Raw genomic sequence first — 22112 nt, 5'->3', positions numbered from 1 at the left:
GCAATTTTGTTTGTTTTTATTTTTATAGGACTAATTTAGATCTATCCAAACTGGCTCAATTTTTGACTACATTCAGTTCCGTGCTGGGATATCGTGCTACAGTTGCTGAGGCCTTCAAGGAGATGAGTCGCTTCACTGTGAACGACAGTGTTCTCTCAAACAAAGACATTTTGCTGCTGTTGCATAAGTGGAGTGTCATTGAGAAAGACCTGCAGCTCCAGGATGATGTGCAGACTCTCGCTCAGAAATACCAAATCAAAGAATTGCTTAGTAAGTACTAAAAATATTTAAGCAACCCCAACAACATTGCTTCTCTATACACTAACCATGAAAGTTAGGCATACTTCACAGAAAGTATTAATAACTTTTGTCAATCAGTTACAGCTCGGCGGAGGAGGAATGGAAATGGAAAGCCAATTTTCAGGTCTTTATTCTAGTGATTTCTAACTTTAACACAATTCTGGAAGCCTTAAAGCAATTCAGTTTTAAAAAGGGAAAGAGCTTTAAAATAGAACTTAGTTGCAGATCTAGCACATTTGGGATGGGAAAAATTTACAAGCCCATGTTTGACAGTACTTTATCAGCCACACTCAGCCGGGATGCAGCTGTGTTGGAGGCTTTGCTCCTTCAGCCTGTGTTATTAAAAAGCAGCGTAACTGCTGCTATCACCTTCTGTGGGCTGGCATGTGCTGTGACTCCACTAGCACAAAGAACAGCTGTTTGAGGATTTCTCATGACCTGGTATAAATAATGTAGCTTTGCTGGCAAAACTGCATCTCATGGACCTCTGAAATACTGCCATCGCTTTGCTTTGAGCCAGGGCCTCATTATTGTCTGTGTCCAAGTTAGGCAATCCAGTTGAGAGAGGTGTTTCAGCCTGGGAGTTACTGGGAGCTGCCTGTAGTCCGTTTCCTCTGAATTGCACAGGCTCAGTTAGGTTGTTAATGAGGCTACTACTTATCCTTTTAGCAACTGAAACAACACACAATGCCGTCTGTACTGAATAATTTTGTACAAAGTCCTTTGGAGGACCTGATGTCTGTTTTGATGTTGTTTTTCTTACATAAAATATTAAAGAAAAGAACAAATCCCAAGCCTCGTCTCAAGGACATCATCACGCTCGGAAAAAGAAAGAGACGGAAAGAGAAGATGACACTGCTGAGGAGCTAAAAGTCTCTGAGCTGGAGAAATGCAGAGATGATCTGAATGCCATATTTGCCCACTGGGAACCTGCTTTCCCGGCAATGCTTAACAAACATCCAGAGGAGCCCCTCAAATCTGGTGACCTTGCAGATGAAACAGTCAATCTTAACTGTGCGACCACTTCCATAGTAACTAAATGGCTCGTAAAGTCGATGGTTGAGCACAGTCTCAATATGAAAAATGTTTTGCTAACTCTGCGGTGGCTGCAGAATTGCGTCCTGCCGCACCCAGGGGTAGTGCAGGAGGTGCTCGGGGATGAGACGCTGAGAAACAACATCTTCAAGTTTTACACCCAGATCTGTGAGGCCAGCAGTGGGACAGCTGGACACTTGGAAGAGCTCTGTTTGTTCAGTTCAATCATGCTTCACCTCATGGATGCTCAGGGCCTGACTAACAACAGCTTTCATGAGCTCGTGAAAACGTTGTGCCTGTCAGCGATGACGGAAGAGGAGGTGAACAAGAAAGGTAACTTGTCTTTTCTTTTCCACTTGCATTACAAGGCAGAGGGGCTAATGGTAGTTCCATGGGGTTTTTTAGTCAACAGAACTGAAGTTTGCCTGTGTCTGTTGGTGCTCATCACTCAACAAAGTGAAGATTTTTATCTCTGGTGGTGTGGCCATGTGGGTTGGTAGCACAGAGCGTGGCTGTACTGTAGGGATTTCTGGTAGTACAGTAGTCATACTCCCTGGAAGAAACTTTCCTTTCTAGGATTATAATGGAGTTCGGTGAGGTGTATAACACACAACTCCAAGGGACAAAATAGTCTGCAACAAATAAGTCCAGGTGGGTTATGATCCGTGTACTGCTCAGTGTTCCTATTTGATAGAGAAAGACACAGGTCAAATTTCAAAGCTTTTCATTTAAACCTGTCAGAAGGGTGTGCTAACAAGAAACCACTTTCTTTCCTCACTATGGGAAGGATCGTTGGCTTTCTATGAGCAAAAAACCCACATTTTCCATCTAGGAAAGGGTTAGTAAAACATAGTTCTGGAGGTAAAGTGGGTTATTTTGGTATTGTGAATGTGGAAATATAAGCATATCTGTTCTGATTTTTCTCTAATTTTTCTTCCACAGCTGTTTGTGTATTCCTGACTTCTGTTTACATTGGGGACATATGGCTTGGAGCACAGGAGCCAGATATGTTAATAACCCATGTCAAATTGATCTGCAGTAATACAGATGACAAATTAAACAATGATGACATGGAAACTCATAAACAAGGAGAAGAAACTATTGTGCCTCTTTGCAAAACCCTTTACTCGGCTACATTGGGGCATTAATTCAGTGAACTGACACTTAGTCTTTAATGTTATATGCTCTGTCATCATTGCTGTGAGCCATGAAACCCTTCTGAACTGTTCCTCATACAAATCTAACTTACTTTGTCATAAGATCAATATTTTATTACTGTGTGCAAACTCAGGGGGGAAGACTTGTATTCATCATCTCTCAGTGGAACATTAAAGCCGTAATTTTCCTTTTTCTTCAACCGTAAGGGTACTGAATGTCATTTACACCACTTTTAACTTTCTGAAGAACCAAAAAGGGCTGATGAATGTGTTGCCTCTGGACTCTATTTCAGTCTCCATCCTCTCTCCAATGTAAGATGGGGAAAAGGACTGCAGTACTTCACCACAGTCAAGTATAAGTGCAAACAAGTATTCAGGAGTTTAGCCGTGATGATCTACTATTTTTTTGAAGAACCCAGCTTCCTTCATGGTACAAGATGATAAAACCGGTACAAAGACAAGATGCTGAACACTGGCATCATGATGGTGTAGGATTCTTACATTTTTTCAATTCCTTTTGAAAGCATTTTTTCTCTCGGCTTTCTGTTTTTTTTGTGCGTGTGTGTTTTTTTTTTTTTAATATATATACATATTTTTTTATTTAAAAAAAAAAGTCCTGACCATCACCACTGCTGGAACTTGCAATGAAGACCTCTCTTCTCTCCACTCTGAAAAGCTGAGAGAGAGAACTAAAACTCCAATGACTTGCTGCTGATTGATAATACATGTTTTTTATTGGAAATTCTCTGTGAAATCTGATACATATTTCTTGAACATGGCCTTGAGGGCAGATAATAAACCATTCCAGGTATGCAAACACGCAGGGTCTGAAGTTGAGCCTTTGAAGTGTAAAACAGGATTTATTAAATTGACTCATGAAAACGTGCTGTGCCTAGGTGCTTTGTACAAATTCTGTACTAGAGAAAAAAATCAGAAATGCACACTCCTTGTGTTATTTATATAATGTGCTTTTTTCAAAGAATAAAAGAACGTGAGATGCAAATAATGAGGATTGCTTCTGCATGTAAATATTTTCTCTTAAATAAGCCATAATATCTGTTTGAAGGCTTGGTTTAAAAATAGCAAAATACATCTTGAAAATGCTGCAAGCCCATTAGAGGCTAAAGTGTGACATAATATTGATACAGAATCCCTAGAGTGTGGCATCAAGAAATTTTCTTTGCAATGAAAAGGTGTTTTCTACTTAATTTAAAAAACAAAATGAAGAGATGAATGAAACCAAAGGATTTGCAAGTGCCAAAATATGAAATAAGTGGCTAGAACTGGAGCTAAATGGAAAGCTGTCTTGCCATCTCATCTGCCTGTAACAGAAAGCACTCATGACATGCAGGGAAAGAGTTTTCAGCTGTCTTGAGAGACATCTAGCAATGGTTTATAGTATGACTTGTTTGAGAGAATGTAAGAAATGAGATAGAACCATTCAACCAATGTAAAGACTGCAATGCAGAAATGTGTTTTCACATGGGACTAGAGAAATTCAGTCACTGCCCAAATCTATTGGCAATAAATAAAATGAATTTTCCCCCTGTCAAGTCTGTTTTGCCTCTGATGGCAACTGGTAAGCAATCTCCCTGTCTTAATTATGACCTTAGCTTTTCCATCCTGTTTTCTCCCCTGTCCTGTTGAGGAGGGGGAGCGGGAGAGCAGCTGGGTGGGAGCTGCCTGTAGTCCAGAGTCAACCCATCACAATATCTAATGTGTTACTGACCAGGAGTAGATGTACTTGTAGACCCTTCCAAGTGAACAAAACCCAAACCCTGAGTGCAACACCCCCTTTGTTACAGTCTTCCACAAGTTGCAAGCCCAGGCTGTTTTGCAGAGTGCACCTCTGTGCCTTGTAATACCCTTTCCCACGCCCTGTTTGCTTTACAAAAAATTGTGCAACTGTGTTACTGGCCAGAGCAGAATTCATTTGTTGAAGCTCACCCACGTGGAAGAGCAATTTGTGAGTTCAGATCTGTTTCTGGAAATAAGTGCATCACATGCAAATGGGCATGCTGAATTACTTCTGGTTAAACAACAATTTGCACACTGTGATATTTCCCTCTGTTAGTGGAAATGGCGATGTCTGCACACAGTTTTGTCACTGCTACAATAAGTAGGATGACTGTCAAGGTTACAGCTGGCTTTAGCTGACAAGGTGCGTGGTGCTACAGAAGTGTACAGTAGCATGAGGAGACCACGACTGCACCTAGAGCCAGTCTTGTGTGTCAGTATGCTTTCTTAAATGCAGGCTAATTATGTGTGAGCCTGCCATGAGGGTGCATATTTAAATGATGGTCTTCTGATAGCCTTAAATGTTTGGAAAAAACAGTATTGATTGATGTCTCCCTGGCTTTTAGTGTTTTGTTAGTATCTCCAACATTGCTATTAAAACATTCAAGGTTGGAGAAGAGTATTCTTCATACACTTTTTTTTATGGTTGGTTTGGAAGCAAAAATCATGTAAATAAGCTAACAATTTAAAGCTGCCAGCCTCTCATGTCAAAAATGTATAGCTCATATCTGCTTCTCAGTAAAGACAATGCTGCTCTGCATGTGGGAACTTTTAGAAACGAATTAGTCTCTCACTGCTTCTGTGAGCTTCAATGTGTTGTAGTAATGTAGCAATTAAAAGATTATTACGGCGTCCTTCAGGAAATAATGGTCAAATATCTTTAAAAAAGCAGATGGTTAGCAGTTGAATGATTTGTGTGTGTGAATTACTGCCAACATGCTCAAAATTCATTATAATAAATTACACGGTGAGTCATTTAAAAAAAATATGCTTCAATAAAATAAATTGTAGAGAGGATTCAGAAGTGGAAAGCTTGCCCCATGTATGGGCCTGTGTTTTAAAACAAGGAGTTCCTACAGCTTAGTGCAAGTTATTTGCTTCGATGTCCTTGTGATGAGAAGCATGCCCTGCAGTGGGCCCAGTGGCATACCCTCACAGAAATCACCATGAGGACAGGCCTTTTAAGCCTTTTCCTCAAAGTTGACAAGAATTTGGTGAAGGCAACAACCCCAAAGACACGCTGCTTCCTGAGGTACGAGGTATGTACAGAAGGTACCTGCAGGTTTGAGTGCAGGTGGGGCTCCTCAGGTTTGAGTGGACCTCAGCCCCACGGTGCTGGCGTGCAGGTGAGGAGACGTCTGACATGGTAGGAGGGCTTCACGTACTGTGAGCAACCGGGCTCAGTTGCTTGTATCATGTCTTGGAGGGGGGGCGCAGTGCATTTTGGGGTAGGATTTTTATGGTCATCAACTATTTGAACCTGCGGCATGAGGTGATTTGGGTCATGCCTTGTTGGCTGATGGCTGCAGCATTCTCAAGAGGGTGAGGATGCTGCAGGCTACAGAGGGAAGGCCTCTGTTAACTGAGGAGTCTGGGGGAAGGGGAAATAAAAGCACTAACTGGGAACAGCAGAGCACTGAAAGGGCCTTGAAATGGGTGTGTATAGAAATGTCACCGCAAGAAATGCATTTCTCTCCCCTCCTTCCGAGTTAGACATGTAAAATAAGCTTGCATTTTGCTTATTTTATCTTGTATTTAAAAAAAAAAAAAAAAGGCAGTAATCATAATCTTTTAATTCCTAAGCCATTGTGAACGTTTCCAGATAATTTTATAGGAAAACAAAAACAAAACAAAACAAAAGCACTAACACCCTTTTCTGTGGTTACATACCACATACGTGTTTCAGTGTGCCTACTGCAAGAATGCTCCTCGTTACGAATGGGAGCATCAGGACATTTCAGAAATCCCCTTGGAAGCCATCTGTGGAAAGGAGGCTCTTGAGAAGCAGGTGTGGGGTCTGTCACAAGTCAGCGAGGAGGAGGATGGAGCCAATGGAGCCAGTCCTGCTGCTGGAGAGGATTTCTAGGTCAGGGCAGATGCATCCCTGAGGAGGAAAATGGGTTGAGATGGTGAGGTCTTCTTCAGCCTCCTGGTGTGATTGTAGACACAAGGTAGACACGACTTGCGGTAGGACAGGTGCTGACCAGGGAGAAATTCTCCCCCCCTTTAAGGCAAGGGGAACTTTTTTGCTAAACAGAAGGTAGTCTGGCTTTCACCACCACTGTTATTTGTGTGTCCTGTGTGAAGCAGCAAGAGATAAGCATATCTGAGAGGTGGGGAAGGCCATCTGAGCTGATTAATGGAAAACTTCGTCTCTCTGACACATCTCTGTCCATGTAATGTCTTCAGTTCCTGCAGTCTCCCCTTGTTTCCTCCACTTGTTCGTGACCTGGTAGACTTGAGGCCTTGATAGGGTTTCACGCCTAACCAAAGTAGTAGTTGGTTTGCTCAAAAAGTAAACTGCAGAAGTGTTTACCTCAGAGATTTAAAAAATTTGAGTTTTTTTTTTTTTTTTTTAAGGAAAACAACACTCAGCACAAATACATGCCTGGTGGTTTGGTCTGTCTCTTGCATTTGAGGCTTTTTTTACCACAGCCCAGCCCACCCGCTCCCTGCTAACATCGCAGCCCGCGCTCCCTGCGCAGCATGCGGCCGCTCTGGCAGTGCTTCACTGGAGGAGTTGTGGCTGCCTGCTTGGCGAGGTGAAATTTCTAAGTTTTTCCTCAGGTTTTGAATGAATTGTGTGCGGTCCTCAGCCCAGCAGCTCGCTGTGGGGTCTTTTACCCACTCCAGCCCTTGCTGCCTTCCACAGCCCGACTCTGCAATCGCGGCACCGTGCTTGCTGTAGCCCTAAGATACCATTTCGAGACTGTTCAGTTTCTTTGTCACCTGCCATTCCAAGAGAAAGCAAAAGGGGACTGGCTATTAGCAGCAAAACTATTTCTGGGCAACTGCTAAAGCTAATGAGTTTATTCAGGAAGACACAACCACTTGAGATAATGAATGCTGCCAATAGCTTTTTAAACGCTGTTCTAGCTAACCAGTGTTTTAATAATTTTCATCTAACCCAAATATATATAATTTTGCAATAGGAAAATAAATACAAAGCATATTCTATCCTTGAGGGAACTGCTGAGCTTTAAGACAGTAGAGCAAGATGTAACCCTTCCATAAGCAAAGTTTTATTGTTGATGTTGCATTTGACGTTACTGCTTATTTTTCAGAGGCTGGCCAAGTGGAGATGTCTCTAAGATGCAATTGATGAGACTGCGAGCTGAGGACAGAGCCAGAAATAGATGACTTGTGTCACTGTGGCTATAAACAATGTTGTGCTGCCTGATCAATGTGTTGGTGGTTTCTTTCACAGCAAGAAAACCGAGTGAAGACTGATGCTGCAGAGACACCCCTGAGGATAAGAGGGCTCTGCGTGCGCTCAGGTAAGCAAAGCAGAACTCTTTGCAGGACATGGGGTGTAACTGCTACGTGCTTTCTGCTGGAGGAGCAAATCTGCTCTCAGCCAAATGGGTGTTAATGAGAATCACGCAGCAGGCAGCACACCCATTGCACCTCGTAATTGAAAGATGATTTTGAATCTTTACTTAAGTGAGAGAGATTTTGCAGTCATCAGAATCTAAAATGCTCTTCTAATCAGGCAACTGCAGCAACAGTGCTCCAATACAGTGGTTAGTGCTTCCTTTTAGGCATCAGTTTCAGTCTTTGTTGAAAGACATCTTTTTTCTTTTTTTTTTTTTTCTTCTTTTCCTGAACTAATCCAGCTGCAGCCTAAGGATATAATCTTCTCTAGAGTCAGGAGAACTGTCCAGCTGTTTTTGTTTAACCCGTTCCAGTTTTATTTCAGACTGAGGTACTTCCATGAATGCCAATTTCATCTGAGAGGGAGTTAGTTAGGTGTTCCAGGAGCAACCTCATCCATGTATGGGCTGCTGAGGTCATCGCAGTGAGGCTGTTCACTGTTGGAACTGCTTTCTTCTACCTGGTTCCCTACAATCACCTGTCTGTAATGTGGAAAGAAAAAAAAATATACTGTTATCAGGGAACACAGTTTGGAAGATAGCAGCAATTTCATAAGCAAGTACATTATTAATGTTTTAAAAATAAAGATGATGGTTCTCCCAACTCAAAAGACATTGAATCCAGCATGTGAGTTGCTTCTGGACTTCAGCCCTCTTTATCCACCATCAGAATTATGTCCTTACCTGCAAATAGAGTGTGACCAACAGCAAAATGGTGAGCTGTGAGTCACATTTGGTGAACTCCCTCACTCAACATTGGACCTTCAGTCCAGCCCTTAAGCCCTTGATCCAGTTCTTTAGCTGGATTTTTAAAGAGGAAACCAGAAACTTTGCTGTGACTTGTTCTGTAGCAAGAGTGAAGGGACCTCTCACAGCTGGTCCTGGAAGGGAAGGGGGTTAGGAGTGATGTGTAAATTGAGTGAGAGTACAAGAAACAGAGCCACTTACACTGGGGGCAACAGCAAGAGGGATGTGTGATGTCTGGGAGAGGTTCCCTGGCACTAGCACTGGGAAAAGGCAGTTTAAGGAGGGGTGGGGATCTGAGCAAGGAAAAGAAGATAGGACAAGGGTAGCATGAAATTTTCAGCGTACAAATAACATGGCAAAGATTTATGGTTCTGCCAGAAAAATCAAGTTAGTGGTGGGGTGTAGGGGATGATGATATGAGAACAGCTGAGCATACCCTGTCTCCTCTTCCCAGCAGCTTCCCAAACATCGCCCTTAAAAAATAAATGGCAGATAGCTTTGGGCTAAAAGCAGTAAATTTCATTCTGTATGGCTAAACACAAGATGATCCCAACTAGTACTACATTCTTAGGGCTTCAAAGGTGAGGAGGAAAATTACATTGGGAAGAAAAATGTAACCCAAAAGTATAAGTGAAAATGGAAATTTTTTTGAAAAGTCTTATTAATGTCCTGGTGCCACAGATTAAAAGACAAAAAAAAAGAGGGGATCTTTGACTAAAAGCTACGTTTGTTTCAGTGGTTACACAGAAGTAACAAAATTGGGAAAATAATTGTATGGGAAATAATTATTTTGAATAATATTGAGGAAGGAAAATATAAACTTTGTAACTTCGAATTTATATTAATTACTTATGAAAGCTTCAAATATCTGTTCCTGACAAAACTAATTCAGCAGGGATCTTGCTTAACGGTAATTACAAAAATAAATAAAACAAAACCCCAAAGTCTCAGTAATACGCCCACCATGGGATGGAGGCAGGTGGACTTGGAGTTTGCTTTGATGTGATGCAGGCATATTCAAGAGATCTCTCTTCTCTCTGTTTGACAGAAGCAAGACAAAAATACTCTTACCAAAGTGGGATGCTTTCTTTCCAGTCCATTAAGCAGCTGAACATCATCAGCTAGCTATCCATATTCTTAAATCAGCGGGAGAACTTGCCTCCCAGAGATCTGCAAACTGTCTGAGGAGAGCTCTGGCTGGCTCTTGTTAATCTTTAACCACCCTTGGAACAGTGAAGAAATGTGATGAGATGAAATGTGATGGAAGGGCCCTGGTGTCCCAGTACCCAAAGGGAGTGAACTGGTCAAGCCAGGTCACTACAAGCCAATGTAACTGACCTCAGCCCCAGGCAAAATGAAAAAATCATGGAATTAAAACTAAGATAAGGTACAACTGAACAAGTATTCCAAGGGACAAAAAAAGTAATTCCCAACAGTGTGGTTTTATAGAAAGATAAGGATAGTGAAACATGGCTGATTTCATTTCTTTAGGGGAATCCCATTTGGAAGATAAAGTTAGTTGCATGTATGTGAGCTATCTGAACTGCAGCAAGGCATTTGAAGTAATATTCTGTATTGATTTCTTTAAAAAGAAGTATGCCTCAAACCCGTTAAACAGGTGTTAAGTGAGCTAGTCTTCTCAAAGAGTAACTGGAGAATGATCACTGGCTGTGGATGTTCCAGGCTGGGCTCCATAGGCACCTGGTGCATCTCGGCATTTTCATCAGTGATCTGGAAGCACGTGTAAAATCACTCTGAAAGAAAGCTGCACATCAAGATACAACAATACAATGAAGAGCAAAGAGTCATAGTACAGACTGGACAGCCAGGTAAGATGGACCTATTCAAACAAAATTAATTTTAAAGCCTCAATCCTGGCAATAATAATCTTCATTGAGAACTGCAGGTTTTTCAAAAATGGCTCTCCTTAAAAACAATAAATTGTGACAGCACAGAAAAGCTAGAGATAGTAAGGAAAAAAATGTAGAGTCAATATTCTGTATTTATGGACTTCCAGAGACAGACTTGATCTTTGAAAACCTGTAGTAGATTATACTATAATTCTAAATTTTCATATATTTAGTATAGTTTGGTCTATCTGCAGTGATCATGCATGTGGTTTTTGGAAGGACCCTGATCACTCGTAAGCAATCTCTCTTCCTGTCTGTGAGTTCACACGCACATGCAGACTCTGGCTGGTGCTAACCAAAACCCCAGACTTATTTTTCACTTGGAGATTAGTTCTCCCTGAGCAACCTCAGCACCACTGTACCAGTGTCACATCAGACAGAGCCAAGATGCCTGCCAAGAGGTATGGAGCGTGCTCCAGGTGGTCAGCCTTTGATGGCAGCAGCGGGAATGCTGTTCTGTGAAGACCCTGTAATTTGAGTTCTGATGACTGAAGTCCTGTAACCAGCTTTGACAGTTCACAGCTAACCATTTTAACAGCCTGTGCTCCTCTGGGTCTGACAACTTCTCACATGAAAAGGATCTGGGTCTGTCAGCATGAAAAGAGAAAATTCTCCTAACGATGGAGGTGTGAAAGACAGCTTCATCCCTTGAAACCAGAGCCTTGAGGAAAACTTATTATCTGCTGTTTGAGAAACTGTACCAGGGAAAATTTGGGATAGATCCCCAGGAACACTGCATATGGGAAGCTAGCTTTAAGAATTTATCTGTCCTAAATACAGGAGAGAGAGGGCTGAAGAAAGCAGAGAACAGGAGCAGAGCATGACCTGCTTTATCAGAGAAGTACCTCTCATGATGATCTTCTTACTATGGTATTATTAAGAACTTCGTCTCCCCAAAGACAAGGTGGCATGGCCAAGTAGAGCTATGACACTTCTTATTGTCAGCAGGAGGAATATAATCTGGCACCCTGAGTATCAGATTGACTGCCATTGTGTACAGGAATAGGTACTTTTTGTTATTGTAAGAGAGACACAGTGGGTATGTTGTTCACTAACGCATATTTCAATCTTGAAGATATATATATAAATAAAAAAAAAAAAAGGAAAATTATCTGCCCTCATATGAGATCTAGGATATTACCACAGATTATTTTTTTTTTTTCTGTCCTACAGATCAAAATCCCTGAGCTGCCAAATATCCAAATTAGTTCCCCAGTTCCAGGAATGAAGCAGCTGTTGCAATTGATCTGGATGGAGCAGAGAATTGAAAGAGCACACGGACATTGTACAGTCTGTCCACCAAAGCAGTGGTATCTGTCTGTCCGTGAAGGAAGCCCTCACCTGCAAACTGAGACAATAGCTGGCTGCAGAACAAGTGTTTTAAAGCCAAGTCACACATCTCTGTCTGGCAAGAGGGATCCCGAAGCTATGTTACTGTATGCCTCCGCAATATCAGGTAAAAGTTGGTCTTAGTTAGGGGGAAAAATATCAAAACACTGAGTCAGGTTTCTTACTGCAAGAGTCCACAAGGCTCATGCTGCCAAGGAGTCCAGAGCCACTTGGCAGATTCCCCTTCTGAGGCTACCATGACAGCAAGAAGTGTTGATAAGGGATCAGATATGCAGATCTTCATTTTTTTCCTCCCCTATTACACTGTCTGTGAGGCAAGTGGTTGTCTGAAGACTTTGGATGTCCACAGAAGCCTCAGTCAGGCCGTCAGGGATGCACAGCCAGCAGTGGGAACACAGGTTTTCCCCGAGAGGACAAGGAAGTTGTGTTATCTGCATCACGTTCAAGCCTCCAGTCAGATGTTTCCAGCCACTAACCCTATTTTCTGTATCACTAAATATTCATAAGAACAGAAATATATATATATCACTTGGATATATCATTTTGGATTGTAAGAAATACAGTTTATGTAAATGTTAGTGCTGGCTCTTGATTACAACAGTGTGGTAACTGCCTTGGCATGCTAATGGATTTGAAATAATTGGTCCCAAACCATTTTTTCTTTCTTTTTGTAGGGATGGCATAACAGTGACAAAAGGGACTAGGACATGGATTCTTTCTTGCAGCTGTCTTGCAAGGATCAACCCTCGCCCCTCCCTTGAGCTTGCTCATCGGACTTGGCACCAAACCATTCTGTGTTGCGGAGAAGAGCGTGGTGCAATCAGACCACAGCGTTGGGTCCGGGACCTCTCAGCATCTCAGGATTATGCTGTGGAATAAGTAGATCTAGTCATTGCATACGGCTATCGGAAGACACTTTGACTTCTTTTCTGTATGGGTATGCAGCTAAAAGTCAGCAGACTATCCTGTGGCAGATGTCATGGCCTTGCCAACATATTAAGACATCGGCGTACACAGTGGTAGAAGAGAGATGATCACTGCATGTCGTACAATGCCAAAATGTAATCCTCAGGGACCCCACAGAGATCCAGCTGACGATAAAGACAGTTGACCTATGGCAGTAGGGGTTTGCTTGACGGTCAACTGGGGACAAGTGAAAGCAAGAAGATATGCTCCTATAAATGTTCAGATGTGAAAGCATGCTTGTTTCACCAAGCAATTGAGCAAGCTGAAACAGAACATAACGTCCTATGTGCCCCTGGGTTTGACAGAGAGACGGATGAACACAGAAACTGTGAAGGTAAAAGTTCCCCAGCCTTGACCAGTGACGCACATGTACATTTGTTAGGTGAAGGTGTCATGATTATCATGGCAAAAGAGTAAGGAGATAGCCGTGCTGAATATAGTTGATAGTCATGCCAATGATAATGAATGGATTACAGAAAAAGAAGAAGAAAGAGGAGGATGGTGGAAGCTAACAGGAAGAATTTTTACTATGTTTTATTGCTGAAATGAAGAGAAGAGTAATTGGAGCAGGTGGTTAGAAAACAAATGGAACTCAATCCAAAAGAGCAAATTTGGAGGGTTTAATTTTTATTTTTTTTTTCCCAGTATATTTTAAGCATAGAAAACTGATAAGACAGGATGCTTTAAAGCCCTAAGCAAACCTCATCCAATACTGCTTTCCATTAATGATTCCTAGGCCTTCCACAAAAACCTCCTTGGTCACAACAGCTTTCAGTGGGCGAGACTGAACATATTGGGGATGAAGACAGATATTTGTAAGCCCAGCACTTAATTCAGTAGCATAACATAGAAGTGATTTTTAAAAAGATACTTCTAAAAAAAATCTAAACACACCGAGATATTCATGCGTACAGTCTTCTGCCACTTTTTTCAGTAACAGCAGATTAATGGGAACAGGCCTCTGTTACCGTGTAATTTTATGTCCATTTCCATGTGTTTCTTGTATTATTAGCTTGCCTCCTGCTTTGTGGTTTATTTGGGCAAGTTGCCTTTTTTATTGTTGCTGTTACCTTTTGTGAGCATGCCAGAGGCCTTAGGGTGCCAATAAATTAGACTATTAGTGTTCCTTTTTTTTTTTTTTTTTTTTACTGCTATATTACACCCTTGCTTCCCTCTGCTTGTTTGTGACCTAATCTTGAACCTCTGCCTAATTTGCTGAGCTGAATTTTCTGTGTCCTGATCAGATTAGGAGGAGCAGTGGGCAAATGCATCCCTGTTTGCATAAAACGTGTTTGCCAGAAAACCCAGCAGCAAACAAAGCAAACCAAATGTAGAAAGCTGCAAACAGAAACCTGTCCTTAGACAAAGTTCAGGTTGACAGGCAGCGTTACAACTACCTTCCCACTCAGCACGTGGGTGCTGCACATCCGTGGGCACTGTGTCTGCATCCCCTACAGGTACCCGAGCAGCCCCTACCTGGTTCTTCACAGGGCAGGGTCTGTAATCCTTTAGAGAACTGGGGACAGACCTGTCCAGTGGGGGTTTTACTCGGTGTCTCTTTTCAGCCACGGAGGCTTTGGGTGGAAATACTCTACTAAAACAGGTTAGCTATTCCACCTATCTGCCACTGGTGGATATTTCCTTGTTTTGTCAAGCCCAGCTGTAAAAAAGTCTGGCTGACACTAACATGCCCATCTGGGATCTCCCTGTAAATCTAGATGCCCTCCTACAGAGCTACATGTACTGCACACACTCTGAGCTTGAAAATTATCATAATGCTTTACGGGGCTGCTCACTAGCTTTGACCCATCTCTGTCTCCCTAGTGGTGAATAGTACTTCTACTGAAATTTCAATTAAGTTACCAAGGTAAGAGTAACAGAATGTAAGCATTAATTGCAGGGAAATGGCCTGAGGCTAATTCCAGGAGATTCTGGCCCAAGAGAAAACCCAGTTGAACCATGTTATTTCACTCCTAAACTGACTGGTATTGTGAATGCTACGTGCTCGTGGTTGGCAGGTGCTTCAAGTCATTTCACAACTACACTTCCAAATGATTAATATTGCCTCTGACTAAGTGTGTTTGTAGTTTTACCCAGGGCTTACTATGCTGAAGGACTGCAGTTCAGATGTGGGCCCCCTTTGGGAAGGAAAGCACTGTCTGTCTATTGGCAGGATTTGCCAAACAAGAAAAGAATATAAAATAAGCTTAGATCTTCAGAGAGCTATACATCAGTATTTTCACAGAGTTAATTTAAATTCCAAGAACTTTAAAGTATTTAGGGAGTGAGCTACTCACTTATTTCAGGCAGGAAAGACGCTTCTGCACAACAGGGCATAGAGCATTAGCCCATTGACTCCTCACAGTAATTTTGGGATGAATACAACTGTGTGTTTTTTAGACATTAAGTCATCAAGCAAAAAAAGAATTATTCACAACCAACTTAATGTACCACTCTAAATTGTTCCAGTGAATCACTGCCCTCAGATAAAACATGCGGAACAGGCGAGCTTGAGCAGCAGCAGCTTCCAGCCATTGCATTTTAATACTTGACCACACTTTACCCTTTGATTGTTCTCATCGGGCTCTTGGGCACTAAAAGCTGTTCTAAAGACAGAAACAGATAGTTCATAACCAGCATCCTTGAGCCGCTGCTCCTTGAGTAACTAATTGATTTGAGTATATTTCTCTCACCATAGGATGTATTTTCTGGATCTCATTTTTTTCCCCAATTCTTCCCAATTTCTTTAAAACCCCCTTTAAAGAGTGCATTCTAAAACACGTACGGCATTCTTGGAATGGTCTAAACAATGCCACATATAGGATTATTACTTTTGTGATCTCACTGGTAAATTTTCTCTTAATCAAGTCTTACAGGATTGCGTTGGGAGCTCATGTCCACCTACTTTACCATCATTATTCCCACTTCCTTCCTGGGTGTGCTTTACGTGGGGTACTCCCTCATTCTGTGTGTAAAGCAGACACGTTTATAATACACAGCCTTGATAACTGGCATAAGTAAAATGTGTGGTTTGCCAACACACCAGGTAGACCAGGCCTCTCTGCCCGTCCCTGTGCTTTCCTCTTCCCCCATCTTTCTCTCATCAGCAAACCCCAACAGTTACGAATTCCTATTTTTATCCAGGTGATTAATACCAACAGTGAGTAGCAGTGGGTTGAGAGGCACTCAAACCAAATCACAACATCACAAGTGTCATCTCGGTGTGCAATTATAAATGTTGAATGTAATTGCTGGATCATTCAAAGCAGTGAATGAATGGTTCATGCAGATAGTTTGATCACACTTAGCTATACTTACTTCACTTCTGATTGTACTTACTTTACTGGACTTGATCCAGAGCGGGACATATACAGCAAAATAAGGAAAAGAAACATCACAAAGGCAGCAAGTCCAACCCAAAAGGCTATGACAATAGAATCTGTGAACACAACACAGTAATTCTGTTACTGGTAACACAGCAAATGCGAAATGCAGCAATATAGTTTATGATCTGTATAGTTTATAGCGTATAGTTTATGATCATGTGTGTCATGGAACTAGTTCAACTTAATTAAGCCCCCGAGAGAGGGGAATGTGAGTGCCAATTTGCTAAAAGTCTTAAGAGCCTCCTGGCAATTTATTGTGACAGTATATGGCCAGGGCTGGGGAAAGGCTGGAAAAAATGGAGTAAGTGTGATGGTGACTAGGACTATGCATACTTTTGAAAGGTAATCCTGAGTACCTAGGATGTTTTTCCATTTTGGCTGTTCATAGGGAATACAGTTCCTTTTACAAAACCACAGTGCTGTACTCAAGACTGAGCTGCTACTGCTCAGTGCACAGCCACATCCTGCCCTCAGGTGAAAAGGTACTACACGTGACCCTTAAGAGGATGCTTTTAGGGAGGGAATTCTAGCTTTGAAAATATTTTCTACTAGGAAATGCTGGACTTTCACACAGGAAAGCATGTTGAAAAGCACTCGTGACCCTCCTAACACAACAGTCCAGTGGAAGAGACTGTGGATTGTCCCCTGCCCAGCTGTAATACTTCTGTCATCATCATGAAATTGTTCAAAATGAAGCCTACTTTACCAGGATTGATTTCTGTAAGGAACCAGTAAGTGGATTCCTAGCACTGCAGTACGTGTTCAGAATTGGTTTAAACCAACCTAAGGCCCTGCCACTGCTGTTATCTCTGATTCAGATGAAAATTTGATTTTGTTTGTTTTTTAAATTAGTGAAAGGAAAAAAATAGCACTAATGGGTCTCAGAAGCAATTCTGGGAGCTGGTCCTTAATGAATTAAGGCTGCAGTGCTGCTGAAATTACTGCCTCAGTTATAGGCTTGCTATTAGATGGGATGAATCTGCTCCTGCCCCAGTAGCACCTTTGGTCACTGGTTCAACATGCTCCTTCCTGGGATCAGTGCAGTGGTGAACTTCCCAGTTAAAGCCTTGGAAAGGTTGTGAGTTGGGCTGGGCACAAGCCGAGAAATGCCCTGAATTCATCACTGGCTACCCACTTCGACTGAGGTGAAAAAGAAGGGTCATTGACTCCAGAGACAAATATTGACCAGGATAAAATAAATCTTCTATCTCAAAGGACAAAAAACATTCATGTTCTTTGAAACAGGTCCAGTATGTTTGATTAGGTGTTTCTTTGTGAAAAAGTTCAGAACGTGTTGTCATCAGAGCCACCAAGAGATTAGGGGGAGTTATTCCAGCTCCTTTAAACCTTAAACTAGAGCTGACCCAGCGGAACTCTTATCAGAGAGTTCAGTTTTGGCTGGGATACTGAGAAATGAGAATGTGCAAAATGACTTCTGGAGCATCGGCTTATTTCATTCTTCCCCTCTTAAATGAAGTTTTACTGAGCTTTAATTCAGAGGAAGGTAAATTAGGATGTGAGGGCCAATATTCTGTCCTACTCTTCCAAAAATGAAGGGACTCAGTGACTGGGTGCTACTGGCCAGTCTCAGCTCCTCAGGGGAAAATTATTGACTTGTGTTTAAAAAGACTAAACCAAAACCAAAAAGCTCATGATCTAGAAATATTTTGAAAAGCTCAGTATTTAAGTGCTCAAAGCCAAGCGGACAGAAGTGCAGAGTTGGAATTTATAGCCCTCTATATCACAGCTATTTGAGTTTCACCTTTTAAGAGAAGTTTTAGTATGATCCATGGAATTCACTGAAGCTAATCGAATTTGTTTCAGATCTCATGGGAAATTTGAACTCAAGAGGGATAAACAGAAACTTCCCGACTGTTTTTAAAGCCTTGCAATTAGGATTTTTCTGAACTGGGATAACATATTTTAACAATCTATAAAATGCTCTCCGAGTGCTAACTTTTAGAGTCACCGTTTGTATGGGTGTGTATTTGTTTTAAATATCCTATTAGTTCATGGGCCAATTAAGCTTTTTATTATTTTTATACAAAATGGATAGAAGTACACAATGCTATTAACAGAAAGCAAGACCAAGTCTTTATAGCTGGATTTAGGCTCATTTTCATGAGACAAACACATTCTCACCATGCTTCTGGGACAGGCCACATAACAGAGGAAAGAAAGTGCAGAGATTCAGGTCTCTGTTTTATATTAAATAAATAAATAAATTATATATATATATATATATATATATATATATATATATATATATATAGGGCAAGATTGAATTAGGGAGTTATCACTCCATCCCAAGGGTTATGACAAACGTGTAATTTATTTGGGTGGATTCTGCAATGCACCTAAACAAGTGCTCAAGTCCCACTGCAGTCAATCACCAGAGGCCCTCTGGAATATCCAGTAGATATTTTAATATTGGAGATATCACACATTTTGCCAAACTTGGAATGTTTATGGCCCTATCTAAAGAGAAATTATCTCATTTTGTCTTCAGCACAACAGGCAAGGATTTGCTGAATCTAGTTTGTTTACAGAGTTCCAAGCATATGACGATGATAATCCCAACAGCAGCTTTTGAAAATATATGAACGTAAAGATTTTGTAAAGATGGGAAAACCTACAAAGTATCTTCATTGCTTGACTAGCCCTTTTCCTCAAAGCAAGGAAGAAACTAACCAGCTGCAAAATTATTATAGCTTGCTGTCCCAGCGGTATTTGGAGAAGGAAGAATAAAAGTACTAAGATGACGCAGTATGTCCATTCCTCCTGGACGGCTGACATGGAAAAATGTCTGTTTTTATAAGAAGCACAAAACCCCCAAACCATCAATTTAACTTCCCTGCCTATCAGGAAACCAAACCCAACTTTTGGAATTTAGAGATTGATACAGCCAATGTGGGCTTTTTAAAGACACAAATCACGGAGCAGAGCTCCGTTTTGGCATGCTGCCTAGAAATACCTTACATAAGCAGCCGCCCCAGGGGACACCAATTGCCTTAACATTAGCCTGCAGAGGGGAAAAATAGTATATCCCACACCTTGCTATTTCCTCTTTCTTTCTCTTCTTTGCCTGGGAGATGGGCAGCTGAAATACGGAAGCCTGGTTTCCTGCAGACTTGTTTCTCAATGCTGAGCTTAAGGGCGATTTCTTTGGTGCCTAACAGGGCACGATCTCTGCCTGCAGCTTTTTGGTCAGTAGAGGTCTTCGTTCACAGTGTTCTTCCTCCATTATTCAACCACCAGCTGTAGGAACTTGTAGGAAATTTTATATCTGGGAGGCCTCCACTCCTTTGTTATTCAGTCAATGAGCTGAAGATGCTGAAGGAGCAGACTGGATGTGTAAACACACAGTCTGGTCACATAAGTCACCTCCTCAGAATACAAAAAGACCTGACAGGTGTCAGACTTCTCTGTGTCTTCAGGGTGAGAGAACAAATGAAAAAAATCAGTAAGAGAAAGGTTTACTCTGTTTGGTTCTTTTGTTTTGTTTTTAATTGAAATAAGGCTTATGAGATCAGTCGCAAGCACTCAAATAGGTATGTGGTGATTTCCTCTGTGAAACTATCAATGCATTTCAATTAAAATTTAACAGAGGGGGAGCGTCTTCTCACAGAAGCAGAACTTCCACAAGTTTCAAGAAAACAAGCAGCTGGGTAAAGAGTAATATCCTACAAATGACTACGGAGGGAAATGCTGCAACACAAACTCCACCTCCACCTCTCTGATATATCAGGGATTCCAAATGTTAAAAAGATGCTATTAATGAGGAGGAAAAAAAAAAAATAATAATGTTGAGATTCCTGAATTCTGCTAGTCCAGCCACATACAGGGGACTTACAGCCTGCTAAACTTGGTGTTTCAGAGGTTCCCTGGAGGAACCTGGGGGCAATTATCTGCCATAACTTTAAAATTAAGAGAATTAGAAAAGTGGTGTAAAGCTGCTCATAACCTGCCCATTCCCAGCAGCACCAAATGTTGCTCTACAGTATTCTGGAGCAGGGTTTTATATACAGAAGGCTGGGGGTATTTACGCCACCTTATTTAAGGTATGTTGCTCTTGGTACCAAAAGTTGGAGGCAACAAATGCTAGGCTCCTCAGAGCAGGCAAAAAAGCTTTTCTAGAGGCAGTGACTCCCATACCCATTTAGTTGCAGTTGTCTTCAGCTAACTGAATAGGGACCAGTAAAGCCCACAGCTGTATTACTCAGACAAGGATACAACCACAGGGAGAGACTTGATGGGAATCCCAGGAGAGTGCTGCCCATAGCCTTAGCGGCTCAAACATGCCTATATGGTCGCCTCTGATCTTCATCAATCCATCCAGCTATACCCATTTCAGTTAATCCCTCACGACACTACTGATTTTATTTTAGTAAACCCAAACCAATGCAGTTACATTAGAAAAAAATTGACTTAAATAATAGCAAAAATACATGCCATTGTGCAAAACCAAGTGTGAAATTGAATTAGCTGTCCCCAGCTGAATTCAGAGAATATTATGTCACATTAGGCACTTTGAAAATAAACTCCTAAACCCAGCAGAATCAGCTTTCATGGCAACAAGTGTTTTGATGATAATGTATATTACTGCTTACAATTCAGTAGCAGTAAATCACGGGAGGAAAAACAATAGAATATATTTTCAGCTTGTTGTTCCTGACTAGTGGAAACACAAACATCTTCCTTTACCAAGGTTTTAAATATTTATCAGTTGTAATGTAAGCCATACATCCCAAGACAAAACAGGATAGTCTTACAAAAAAACCTGTGCTCATGTAGTTGACTTTTCTGGGAGCAGCAAGCAGGTAGCTCACACCCCACACTACAGATTTGCACAGTGTAAGGTTTATACTTAGCAAATGGTTAAGAAAAATATCTGTCCTTCTAAATAAGAGTTAATAGCAGCAGCCTTAGAGTTTGAAGCACTGTGAGGCAAAGCAAAGAGCGGCATTGCTAGCAGTTAGTGCTGTTAGGGCACAGCGCAGGTAAGGCAGCTGGGTGAGCAGACACCCGTCCATGCAGACCATGTACACATAACTCTCTCTTACAAAGAAGCAAAACCAAGTCAGTGCGACAAGCTCTGCCACATTTTGCCCGCTGTGCTGGATCAGCACTTGCCAGTCAGCGTTACTTACATTTATTAACCTTCAGCTTCCTTCCATCCACTGGGATCGGGTCTATGTAATCCCAGTAATACTCATAGGACCAAAAGTACTCTGACGAGTTGGTCCTGTTGGCCATGTCAGGAGGGAGTGCATTTTAAACCAGCTCAGTACTCCAACCAAATACTTTTTTTTTTTTTTTTGTCCCTCATTGTGCTTCAGCGCCCTCAGAAAGAGGTTGCGTAAGCGATGCCTGTGTAAATCACCCCGCAGCTCAAGGACTGCCTTGGTGCCGGACCGTGCTTGGCAGAAATTAATGTTGGTGCATGACAGAGGAGGGACAGCCGCCTTCGGGCGTGACCCTGGCTCCCCGGAGGGCTGTTAGGGTGTTCCTCAGCGTGCCTGGGGCTGGCGGGGACATGGCGATGGGATGGACGCGTGCCAACGGTGTCGTGGAGACTGAGAAACCAACGAGGCACCCTGGGGAGCTACGGGGGAGAGGTTGTGTGGGGGACTTTCTGTGAGCAGCGTGCTTAGGTGCAATATTCGAGGCGCCCCTCACAGGGGCCGGCGCGCCCCACACGGGGCTCACCTCACAGCCACAGCCCCTGCCGCCATTTTGGGGCTGCCCCCGGGCAGCGGCTGGGGAGGGGGCGGGGCCACCACGGGGAGGTGCCCTCGAGGGGCGTGGCCATAAAACGGGATGGGCGTGGTTATGGAAATGAGGCGTGCCTACGCGCAGAGTCCCCGCCCC

At 42.1% G+C, this 22112-nt stretch overlaps 2 protein-coding genes across 2 annotated transcripts in view; one reads left to right on the top strand and one right to left on the bottom strand.

Annotated features, from left to right (window-relative positions):
• URB1 (URB1 ribosome biogenesis homolog) overlaps window positions 1-6150 on the top strand; it is a gene marked incomplete at its 5' end in the record, with an annotated part of 48464 nt that extends 42314 nt beyond the window's left edge. Inside the window, 3 exons of the mRNA XM_082768026.1 lie at window positions 29-270; window positions 1078-1668; window positions 2278-6150. Of these exons, the coding sequence (XP_082624152.1) occupies window positions 29-270; window positions 1078-1668; window positions 2278-2483 (1039 nt within the window). The 3' untranslated portion in view covers window positions 2484-6150. The remainder of the gene's footprint in view (window positions 1-28; window positions 271-1077; window positions 1669-2277) is intronic.
• Window positions 6066-21953, bottom strand: MRAP (melanocortin 2 receptor accessory protein). The gene is made up of 3 exons (XM_082768040.1): window positions 21392-21953; window positions 16195-16294; window positions 6066-8365 (listed from the first exon to the last, which is right to left on the bottom strand). The coding sequence occupies exons 1-3, from the start codon at window positions 21495-21497 to the stop codon at window positions 8251-8253; spliced, it is 321 nt and encodes a 106-aa protein (XP_082624166.1). The 5' UTR covers window positions 21498-21953; the 3' UTR covers window positions 6066-8250.
• Between the last annotated feature and the right edge of the window lie 159 nt (window positions 21954-22112).

The sequence above is a fragment of the Aythya marila genome (assembly GCF_965140915.1).
Source record: "Aythya marila genome assembly, chromosome: 1".
NCBI lineage: Eukaryota > Metazoa > Chordata > Aves > Anseriformes > Anatidae > Aythya > Aythya marila.
The sequence above is the reverse complement of the archived record's forward strand: the minus strand, read 5'-3'. Positions and strand labels throughout refer to the sequence as shown.

Coding starts and splice junctions, on each gene's coding strand:
- MRAP (XM_082768040.1), bottom strand. CDS start 21,497: ATGGCCAACAGGACCAACTCGTCAGAGTACTTTTGGTCCTATGAGTAT. Junction 16,295..21,391: donor GAAGCTGAAGGTTAATAAAT/GTAAGTAACGCT, acceptor TTGTGTTCACAG/ATTCTATTGTCATAGCCTTT. Junction 8,366..16,194: donor TCTGGATCAAGTCCAGTAAA/GTAAGTACAATC, acceptor TCCACATTACAG/ACAGGTGATTGTAGGGAACC.